This window comes from Montipora capricornis, chromosome 1 (genome assembly GCF_036669925.1).
Source record: "Montipora capricornis isolate CH-2021 chromosome 1, ASM3666992v2, whole genome shotgun sequence".
NCBI classification, from domain to species: Eukaryota; Metazoa; Cnidaria; class Anthozoa; order Scleractinia; family Acroporidae; genus Montipora; species Montipora capricornis.
The window spans coordinates 34,016,638-34,027,972 of record NC_090883.1 but is presented as its reverse complement, the minus strand read 5'-3'; the positions used below and the strand labels follow the sequence as shown (position 1 = coordinate 34,027,972).

The 11,335-nt window shown below is 36.7% G+C and overlaps 1 protein-coding gene across 5 annotated transcripts in view; it reads left to right on the top strand.

Moving 5' to 3' along the window:
• LOC138040077 (sperm-associated antigen 16 protein-like) overlaps positions 1 to 11,335 on the top strand; it is a 34,123-nt gene that overhangs the window by 1,412 nt on the left and 21,376 nt on the right. For 3 of the 5 annotated variants that reach the window (XM_068885876.1, XM_068885870.1, XM_068885867.1), the window contains exons 3-12: positions 254 to 284; positions 1,542 to 1,609; positions 3,680 to 3,715; positions 4,205 to 4,290; positions 5,539 to 5,607; positions 6,008 to 6,076; positions 8,308 to 8,415; positions 8,577 to 8,637; positions 9,707 to 9,763; positions 10,563 to 10,623. In XM_068885876.1, the coding sequence (XP_068741977.1) occupies positions 254 to 284; positions 1,542 to 1,609; positions 3,680 to 3,715; positions 4,205 to 4,290; positions 5,539 to 5,607; positions 6,008 to 6,076; positions 8,308 to 8,415; positions 8,577 to 8,637; positions 9,707 to 9,763; positions 10,563 to 10,623 (646 nt within the window). The remainder of the gene's footprint in view (positions 1 to 253; positions 285 to 1,541; positions 1,610 to 3,679; positions 3,716 to 4,204; positions 4,291 to 5,538; positions 5,608 to 6,007; positions 6,077 to 8,307; positions 8,416 to 8,576; positions 8,638 to 9,706; positions 9,764 to 10,562; positions 10,624 to 11,335) is intronic. The other 2 variants (XM_068885886.1, XM_068885881.1) reach the window with 1 other exon arrangement.

Genomic DNA, 11,335 nt, shown 5'->3' with positions numbered 1-11,335 from the left:
GGTAGTTTTTATGTCCTCTTAGTATTATAGCTGTATGGGCTACTTAGGAGTGTATTGAAGTAAGAACTATCCCATTTCATCTCACTGTGACTTGCAATTACTGGTAAATACAGTACGAAGTGGGAATTGTTATGAGTCCTTGTAGTTAATAATACTGTTTTTTTTTTTAACAAATTAAAAATGGAACGTGAAAAGAAAGCATTCTCTTTCCTTTTGCTTACTTATTATTATTATTATTTTTTATCTGTAACAGGTTCCATTTGAGGATGAATACTCTGTTGCAGGTGATTGCACTCTGAAGTTTCAGTTTTGCATCATGCCAAGCTTGACATTTAGGAATGAGTTCACTTAGTCAGGATGCCCAACATCTTATGCAACTAAATTGCAGTCACGAGGACTGTCAATTGTCAAGTCATGGTCCAATTGCCTGCATAGAATTGCATAGGTTTGAGTTGAGGTTGATGAGCAACACACTCAGGCTAGCCTGAATCCCCAAACCATGCAGCATTATGAAATCCCTGAACGTCACGATAAGGATATTGACCTTGCTCGACACTACTCTACTTTAAGTAAAAACTAATTACCGGTAATGCCTTTTTGAAAGAGCTTTCGAAATAATGAAGAATGGCCTTTACCGTTTTGAAGTATCTTTTTTCGTTTCAAAGATATTTGAGTTTTTGTTGTACAAATTAGCAATGATGACATCATCAGTGGTTCTCTGAAAATGTAATGCCGAAATTATTCAAACTTGTCATGAGTAATAACCCTTAAGAAAGGTGAAAGACGGTGCAGAGTATGATGTAACCATGGCAACACATTTGGCTCCAGTCCCTTTTGGTTGTAAATGAAATATCTCAATTTCCTCTCAAATCAGGCAAGACAGACAGTCCTGCTCAAAACACACATGGAACTCATTGCCATAGGTCTCCTAATCAACTCTTACTCATTGAGTGTGAATGTTGTTTGGTTAAGACAAAAAGTGGAAAACACCAGTTCTGCACACACTTGATCTGGAAGCAAAACAGTTGCCATGGCAACTATACAATGGGTGTCATTTTATGCATTGACTGATGAACAGTACTGGTGCCAAGTTGAAGAGAACTGCTTTAATATTGCTGAGGATATTCTATTGTAGATTTTGTGATTTGCTTTCCCTTGGAACCACTGATGATGTCATCAGTTTTTACAAATACACAAAAACTTTAATATCTTCAGAAATTATGATAGGAGATATTTAAAAAATGAGAACACCATGTTTCTTTTCTTCAAAAGATCCTTCAAATAAGCAATTTCATAAGCACTTTAACTTCAACAAGTAAAGCATTAAAGAGAACTGGTGTATCCTTTGGTAACATCTTACATGTACACTGTACTTACCTTATCATACTGTACCGATCATCATAATTTGCATTGAGTATTTTTTTTCATGGGATTACTCTGGACAGCTACTATAAAAGACAGTTTTTGAAACCTTGTTTATTAATAATTGTAATCCTTATTCCATTACATCAAAGCCAACGTATGACAACTGATTTTTTTAGAGGGAGATGAAGATCTTGATACGGCGTTCACAACTGTGCAAGAGAAAGCCAATGATGACTTGTTAACTGTATGTATGCTGAAATTGCAGTCAGGAGTTTGCATAATTAATCATGAGAAATTTGGATTACTGACTTTGTTGAACATTCACTAAAAGCATAAAAAAAACGCTTATGCAAATGTGAACCGTGGAAAGAAGCCTACGCTTTTGTGTCAAAATTTATTCAAACCGAAGATGGCCATTGTGTTTGGTAGAAACGACTTTAAAAAAGATTTTAGTGAACGTTGTTTGAATTTCAAAAAAAGTCTATGTTGGAAATTTCTCATAACTATATGTACATAATTTGTACATTTATTAGTCAGTCATGAAAAAAAATTTATGCTCGGAGTGTCCCACTGGAATGCATGAATATCAGAAGATAAGCATCAGCCTCCAGACTATATAAAGGCAAAGTTGAGAATATATTAAATTAATTTTTGTTCAGATGAAAGTTTGGGTTACAGAATTGCTGTCAACTTCTCAATTACTTTTGTTGTTAGTTATTAAATGTCCCTTTTACCCCATAAGGGGTTCCCTGAGTGACATGACTTGTAAAGTACTGGTAATCCAGCACCAAGACAGACTAGGATCTGTGGTGTTTAATAAGCAGCACTCCCAGGTGAGAAAGTGTTATGAATGTGGGCACCAAGTCTCATTTGAAGTGCTACTACTGTATGACCAAAAAATCAATTTTTATTTTACTTTGGATTTCAAAACTATGTTAAAAAAGACACATGTTTATTTAAAGTGGAATTTTTCTGTTTAATGGTCCACCATTACTAACTTTAAAATCTTGGGACAGCTGGATCGAGGAGAAAATGACTGTAGTTTAAGAATGCAATGCATGTGACACTACCCAGATGAATTAATATGCAATATGGGAGTTTCAGGCATCCAGACTTTTAAACTCATGTTTTGCATATAAAAGGCTGGGTTTACACGTCACTATTCCATTGATCCAACCCTCTGAGGTCCAATCGTTCAAATTGCATGAGTAATGGCGGATCGTGAAATCAAAACTTACATTCAAAGTAAAAAGGCCTTGGATAAAAATTGAAGCTCAAAATTTTATCAGTCAAGTGTTAAGCAATTACAGTACACTTCCAAAATCTAAAGGGAAAAATTAGGAAATGATTTTTTTTATCATACAAGTACATATAGTTAATGTGCAGTAGCACTTTAATGCGTTTAGATGAGCACTCTGTTACTTTAACGGTCAGTGTACATGTAAAATGCGGACTGCAGACAGTCTGCAGACCAGGGGTAAAATGCAGACTGAGGTTATAACGTAACTGTTGGAAAACCCCAAACCCCTTAGAAATGCTAACCTTTGGCCTAATTAGGCCTAAAACAATATTAACGCTTAACTGTTAGCATTTCTTATGAGTTGGGCTTTTTCAACAGTTAAATTATAACCTCAGTCTGCATTTTACCCCCGGTCTGCAGTCTGCGTTTTACACTGACCGGTTACTTCACATTTGGGAAATGTATTTTGTAACTTCCACAAGAGGACAAATAACTCCAGCATAAATTCCGAGGTTTAACACAGTTTATCTTGATTCAGAAGTAGATGGAAAAGTGGTTATAAAACTAAAAATATTATACAAGCAAACAAAGAACACTAGCAAGTGAACCAATCTTGAAACGGAAAACGAAAGAAAGCAACCACTTACATTTGTTTCAGAGCTGGGACTAAGAAAGACACTTCAAGACTATAACAAAGACTGCACTGAAAGCATCAATGAAGAAGAATCAGAACTGCCCTCGGCATAGAATTTGAACTGCTTTGAAGCAAATACACCAAAAAACTCAACATAACTTGTTATAAACCAGCCTTAAATACTTGCAAGTGAAAATGAATAAATTACAATACCGGTAAATTGGTTAACTAACACCTACTAGAAACACATTCCGCACACATAGCAAACTAATGATAAACATTCCATACAAAAATACAAGGAACACTAATGAAGAGATGTTTAGTTCTTTACATACATGTACGTCTTGTACTGTAAGTGAAATAGAATTTGTCATGAGATTGGCATTGTAATCCATGCCACAATGTTAATAATCATACAAATCTTTTAATGTTTTTTGTAGCAAAAGACTGAAGCTGTCAAGCCAACAGTGACAACTGTAAGTGGATGGAAATTAGCGTCACTCAAGCTATGTATAAGTAGTTCATTAAATGTCCTGGCATTGGGACCCATTATTTGGTTTGAAAGGGTGCTTGATTTTCACTTCAGATCGTGCAATGACCACCAATCAGATTGGTTTATGATGGTTGGTCTCTGATTTGTCTCCACCATGGTCTGTAAAATGTACTTATACCCAACTGCTTGCCTCCTTCAAGTGCATGTTATGCTTGAAATATTGGATTCACATTGTTATTGTTATCATCGTCATCATCATCATCATCATCATCATCATCATCATTATTATTATTATTATTATAATTATTATTATTATTAATTGACCTTTCAATTTATAAAATATTGATACAATTTAAAAGACAGGACTGTTGATCACATTTGGGTAGTAATTTTCCTTTAGGTACTGGAAACCCATAATTCATAAAGTTACCTGGAAATTAATATGTAGTAAATTGTTATTTGTGTCAACTAGAGACCAGAGATTGTTGAAGACTTTGTGAGGAACTTTCTTGTTAAGATGGGGATGGTTAGAACACTGGATTGCTTTCAGACTGAGTGGTAAGAAAGCTAGGTCTTAAAATTAATTTATTATATCTATCAGATAGTATGCACACTGTGATTGGCTAAATTAGCAGCTTCCTGTATGGCCCACTAAATTTGAAGTACTATATATCAAACACAAGAAGGAGTGTTTCATCGGATATCCAAATACCAAGAAGCGAGTTGAAAAACGAGGCAGAAGGCCGAGTTTCTTAACTGATTTCGAGGTGGTTGGATATCTGATGAAACACTCTTTCGAGTGTTCAATATTGCTTCTCAAAGGAATGTGTATTTTAAGAGATATTTGGGATCAAAGTTGGCAAAAATTTTTGCTAGTTAAGACCACATATCCAAACTTTCTGCACAGCAGTGATTTCTTTTGTTTTTGACTTATGAATTATTAATGAGTTTGAGAAATTTTGATAAAACATTTTTCTAGGAAGTTTTTTCTGTTGTTCATGTTACATAAACTTGACAAAACGTTTGAATCTTGCGAGCAACTATTTCAAAAAGACAAGAAGATTTACCGGTAATCATAATTTTTTTCAGATTTTGAAGTGGCAATCTTGTGGCGGTTGAACCTTCAACTAGTTTCCTTTCCTATGCACCTGATTACCTCAGAGAAATAATACATGTGTTTACTTTCTAACCTCGTTTTCTTGGTCTGTACTGCAAGTAACGGATCCTCATAAAGTGCATCATAAATCAATGAGAAAAAAACTTGCTCAGTCTGTAACTTACAGTACAGACCTCCAACTTGGTTAGTAAGATATGGTATGTATTTTGTTGTAGCCTTACTTCAAATTGATGAGAAATAATAGTTATTAGAATAATTACATAGGTGATTATTGAAAATTTGATACAAGCAGTAATTCAGAGTAAAACTAGAGAATGAAAGATTCACATTTTTGCATCCTCATGCCGTCTTCAAAACCTCAAATTTGGTGATTTCATGTCATTATTGTGCATAGTACCACAAGAATATTGTGCTAAAATGCATGCAGCACAATTATGTTTCCTCTTTCGACCAACGATATTGTTGTTTTGTGGCGTTCTCATTGATGATCATGTCGTAGATCTTAAAGTCCCTTCTGTCTAACGCCAAGTGACTTTACTCATCATTGGGGTGGGGTGGGGGACAATTGAGGAGTTAATGGGTTGTAATATTATTAACAAACACCAAACCAAAACTCATTTGCAACAGACAGTCATACTGCCCTTCAGTTTGACAGAAAGAATAACTGGCAAAACATTATTCTTTTCCAGGTATGAATTGTTGCAAAAAGGAATGCTTAATGAGGAGGATGTGAGAGTTGTCCCAGATATATACATAAAGTAAGTATAGTTTGGTACAAGTATCATAAATAATACTGTACTCTTATTAACTAGAGATGCCAACATCCAAATTCCAAAAGCAGATGAATTTTTCATTCTTGCCACAACCCTTAATTTAGCCTCAATAATTCAGCAGGGGTATCCCTAAGGGCAGGGAGCCTGGGGCTACCCAGTCCCCTTTCCCTGGGCTAATTGTGAGCAGAACACCTGGTTACTTTCATGGTAAAAAAAACTGGCTAAATTGAACTGCCTACTAATCAATTTCGTTTATGCAGCAACTTAAAATTTTGGTGACAGCCCTGATGGAGACTTAACACTGTACCTTTCCTTTTTGTCAATGACTGTTAACACTAATTAATTTTACAAATTGTGTAGTTTCTAATCAGTTGTTACATTGTAGAAACCAACAGTTAGATGATCTCGTGACTCAACTGAGGCAGGATGTGACAAAATTCAAAGAAGCTGCAGAGTGAGTTTGTTAAGTTTAATCCTTCATGTAACCAGTTAAACTGAATCAGGTGAGATTGTCTCATTTGACAAAAGAGACAATGTGTTATGGAGGCAGTGCAGCTGAGTTGTTAGGGTGCTAATGCGCTTATCCTGAGGTAGCTGCACTGGTTCAACTTCTTAACTGCACTTGTAAACAGCCAATTGGTTTGCTTCCATCCGGTTGGGACATTAAGTTGTTCTTCTGTTCTATTGTTTCATTGGTCCTGAAAAGCCCCAATGGGGGAGGGGGTAGTCCAAGGGTGTAGCTAGGGGGGACATGGGGTGCCCATGACCCCCCCCCCCCCTTTGTAAGCCTTTTTTATACTGTAAACAAGCTACATGCACAATATTCAGGTGGCGCAAATGCCACAATCTGGTGAGTACCCTGTTTGACACAGTGTGACCCCCCCCCCCCTGAGAAATCGTGGTTACTCCCCTGTAGTCAAGTACTGTAAGTACTAATATATAGACAGAAGTACAGACACTCCGAGGACCAGGCATTTTTTTTATCTGAACTTCCCCTTTAATTACTTTAACCAATTGACTCTTCAGGTGCCTTAATTAAGACATCCCCAGTTGACGAGTAAATTCGTCTTGCATTAGACAGAGTAAAATCTGTCAATGGGTTAATGAAAAGAGACATAATTTTTGACTGGTTAACCCATTGAGTCTGGCGTTAGACAGTAAAGTCTGTTAAGTCTCACTCTCACTGGGTCAATGAGGTCAATGGGTTATGTAATGTCATGTGTGCCCAGTACAAGGAAAATTTGTGCTTGTTGTCATTAATGACGGTGCCTACTATTATTATGGAGCATACGTTCTGCGCATCTCGTGACACTCGAATTTCCTATCGGCGGTGCTTATTACAGGAATATATTTACGTGGTTCAAACCTATTCGGATAAAGCAGAACTTAGCAAGTGCTCTTGCAGTTGGTATCCAAAAAGAAAATTGGGGGTAACCATGCATTTTTCCAAGATAAGAACAAAAAGAACACCATACATTGCTTTGTATTTTAGAGCTTTTTACAAATATTGTCGATTAATTATCGTCAAAAATGCGTGGTTACCCCCAATTTCCTTTTTGGATTTCAATATCACTTGTTAAGATCTGCCTTTCCCGCATATTCAGTAAACCGCGCAAAAATACCTTTGAATTAGTAGGCACCGTCCTAAGGTGACTCAAGCCAGTTTCAGCACTTTCAAGAGACCTTGTTATTAGAAAGATTGACACTAACAGCACTTTACCACATAACAGCAATGTTTTGGTACTATTTGAAACACCAATTATTGCTGAACAAGATGCAGTCATCATTGTGACGTAAAAAGTTACCATAGCAACAGGACAGCCTTGCAAAAACATCCTATATTTTGGCTTAAGTTGCTCATACCTGAAAAACGGACCATGTGACCCCAATTTTTTATTGCACAAAAGTGATCAGCAGGCCAAGATGAAACTCTCTGCAAAGTTTTAAAAAACTCTGTGGAGCGGGTTCAGAGCTACCTGAAATTTTCAATCACTTAAGGTGGCTCTGAATCTGCTCCACAGAATGTTTTTAAACTTTGCAGAAAGTTTCATTCTGACATGCTGATTGCATTTCGGAAATAAAAAATTGGGGTCACCGAGTTCGTTTTTGAGATATGAGCAGCTCAAGCCAAAATATGGGGTGTTTTTGCAGCGTCTTACTGTTGCCACGGTAACTTTTTACGTCACAAGAATGACCAAATCGTTTTCAGCATTAAGTGGTGTTTGATATGGTATGATAATCTTGCTTTAAGTGATAAAGTGTTGTAGTGTCAATCCTTCTAATTAGAACGTTTCTTTCAAGTGTTGAGCGAGGTTTTGCAAAAATGTTGCCATGTCAAAACAAGTCAACAACACGGTAGCAATTTTGGCATTTTTCGATCAGCAAAAAGGCTCAGTTGCCAGCAATGAGACTGAGCAACCTATACTACTAACAAAGAGCAAGATTAATCGTCATGGTTATAAATTTTTTCACTAAAAAAGGGGCAATCAAATCTTTTACTCGTTCGCGTCCTCGTCCTAGAATTAGGTCCCTATTAACTCAATCTTGAATTTACTGAAGCGTCCATACACTGTAGCTGCAATGTAATGTAATGTAATGTAATGGATACTCTTTGTTGTGGGAAGTGGTGGTTGCTTGATGATAAATTAATGATGTTGGATTTTTTTATTATTGTGTGATTCATAGAAAGGCCAAACAAACTTTTGTCCGTTTGAAAAAGGAAAGAGATTTTCACCGAATGCATCACAAGAGAGTTGTCCAAGAAAAGAACCGACTTATTACTGACATAAAAAGGTGCTTTTTGTTGAATGAATGAATAAATAAATAAATGATTTTACAGTAAAGTGTGAAGTAGCTAATAATTAGAAAATCGTTCTGTGTGTGTTGATTAATAATTATTTATGTTATTGTTGTTGCCTTTTTAACATCAGATTTTATTTCTCTTTGATTTTCAGACTGAAGAAACACTACTCTACATATGAACCAACTCTTCAAACCTTGAAACATAAATATGAGGTATTAGGAAAACATTTGAGGACAATACAATACAATACAATAAATTACAATACAATACATACGTAATTGACCACTCCCCATAGGGGCTTTTCAGGGCCATGATGAAGCAAAATCAACGAAACAAGAGAATACAACAAGAACAACAACTGTTAAGAATCCCAACTGGCCGGAGGCAAACCGGTTGGCTATTTACAAGTGCAGGCGGGAAGTTGAACCAGGAACAAATTCAACGAGTGGTCAGAATGAGGCAGTTGTGACATTCATCGATACTCACGTAATGTGCACAGTGTTTATTATAGTGAAAGGGCAGGTACCGTATGCTCCCAGGCAGTTGATAGCATGATTTTTCAAACTAGCAAAAATAGAACTGTAACCAGGATAGGACATATTTTAAAAGTGGTAACAAACGTTCTCTGGTTAAAAGATTAAGAACATAAGCTTTAGGCTATCGGTCTAGCTTTCTCATTTTTTCACTGGATCTCGGTTGCCAGCCATTATACCTGCGTTTGACCTTATATGGAAATGAATGCGGCAAATGTCGCTCAGCACTCCCTCAGCATAAAATTTTTGGTGCCCGGAAGTCACATCACTTTCCGGTCGTTTCATAAACTTGAATAAATTTAGTAAAAGTGAAGGTTGAGAATTTAATAGAACAGTTATTCCATTCGCGCTTGTTGTATGTAGGATATCAGACTGGTTATAGCCAACTCGGTGCTACGCGCCTTGTTGGCTATTTACCATCTCGTATCCAACGCGGGCTCATGGAATAATTGTTAAATAGCCTTTCACAAGTTGAAAAAGTTGGTGCGTGAATGGGAATATATGCAATAAGGGGTGCGAAAAAATAATTTCACCACTTTTGAAATATTTTTCAAACTATTAGCTAAGTGTAATTTTGAAAGCATCAGCAGTATATAACTGCAATAGTTAAGCATTAGTTTGCCATTGGTTTTGTCCGTTTAATACATAAGTGTTACTGCAATGTTTTCCCTTGTGAGGTCACATATGACCCCGTAAGTTGTTCATCCATCGGAAATGAAGCTAACTCATTCAATATATTTTCTGACAGGTTGCTATGAAGGAAAAAATGCTTACTAAACTGGAAAGAGACAGAGCTGTTGGAAAGGTGACAGTATGCAGTATCAATAACTTTAAGATGCTGGTCATTGCAGTTATTAACGTCACTTGAACAGTAACGAAAGGAAAGCCTGAAAAATCCAGGCTTGAACTTGCTTGAATCAGGGTTGAATCCCGTTCAAGTTTGAATTTTTCAGGCTTTCCCTTCATTACTGCTTAATAAATTCGATGATCAGTAACAAGTAACTCAAGTAACTTGATTGACATCTCTCCGCAGTTCAAGTATACTATAATATGGTTTTCATATATATTAACTTTCATCACAGTATGCAATAGAACGGTTTTCAATTGAGTGTCGAAAGTAATTAGATAATTACTTTGGTTTATGATTACTTCACTAAGTGATTGGTTCAAAGTTCTCGCGCCATTTTTTTCAACCAATCAGAAGTGAAACCAAAACCAATCGTGGCTCACGCGTGCACATTTCCCCGCGCTTTGTGGCATTCCAAAACAAAGAAATGGCGGCCATGATGGTGTACCAAACTAATCCTCTGGGAATTGAACTCTATTTTTATTTAAATAGTTTCTTTTGTCTCAGTAATCCAGTATGGCTGCTGGTCACGTGAGTGAAAACGCTCCCAATCATTCTTCTGAAATACTTTCAATTGCTGTATCAAAAAATCACTTCAGAACGACCTTGGGATACTTAGAGCCTTAGTTGATTCGTCTTTGAAAAGACAAAAGCACTGGTTCAGTTACAACTATAATATTTTTTTTTTATATGGAAATATCCACAATATATTAGATTTACCGTTAATACTGAGATAAGACTCTTTTTAACAATCTAGATGACAGGACTGCAAACAACACTTCATCAAGTTGGTGGTAGTCCTGCGGACATTTCTCAAGGTTTGTTATCATTTGCGTTCCTCCTCAATCTTTCGTCAAAGAAATTTGACAAAGACAAAGACCAAGTCATTTGTCATTTAATGATAGGAATCACATCTGGTAACGGTTGGACTTTCCCGGTAATTTTCTTGGATAAGGACAACAAACTGTAGCCTCCGTCTCATGGCTCTGATGTTCGTGAAATCTTGTTGGGCATTAGAGAATCCACACACTATTTGCAAAGATGAGGGTGCAGGGCCCGTTTGTTCAAAAGCCCATTGACGCTAATCCCAGATTAAAAATTCACCAAGGAGCTTATTTCTCTACCGCCAAATGCTGTTCAACGCTGATAATCGGCAAAACTTTACATTAGAAGAAGTCAACCTTGAAAAACAAAAAAATCAACGAAAAAAACTTTCTCCAAAAAGTTGGAAACTTGCAATAAAAGTTTACGCTATTCGTGGATTAAGCTCATCGGCTTTTGAACAACCGGGACCAGAGTTTCCCGACTGGTGTTTTTGTCTGTCCTATAGGCCAGCAAATGTAGTCGTCTCGAAAAGCGTATTGTGTATGAGGCCTCGTTACGAAGGAGGGCTGTACGATCTGTGAGTCAAAGTGCCTTTGCCAAGTGCTGAAACATAATATGCACTGTGCAAAGCACTAGTAGATTTTTCTTGGTGTTCACATTGTGGAGTAAGTGCAGAGGAAATGGCGTCGGTAGTTGGCGTTTCTG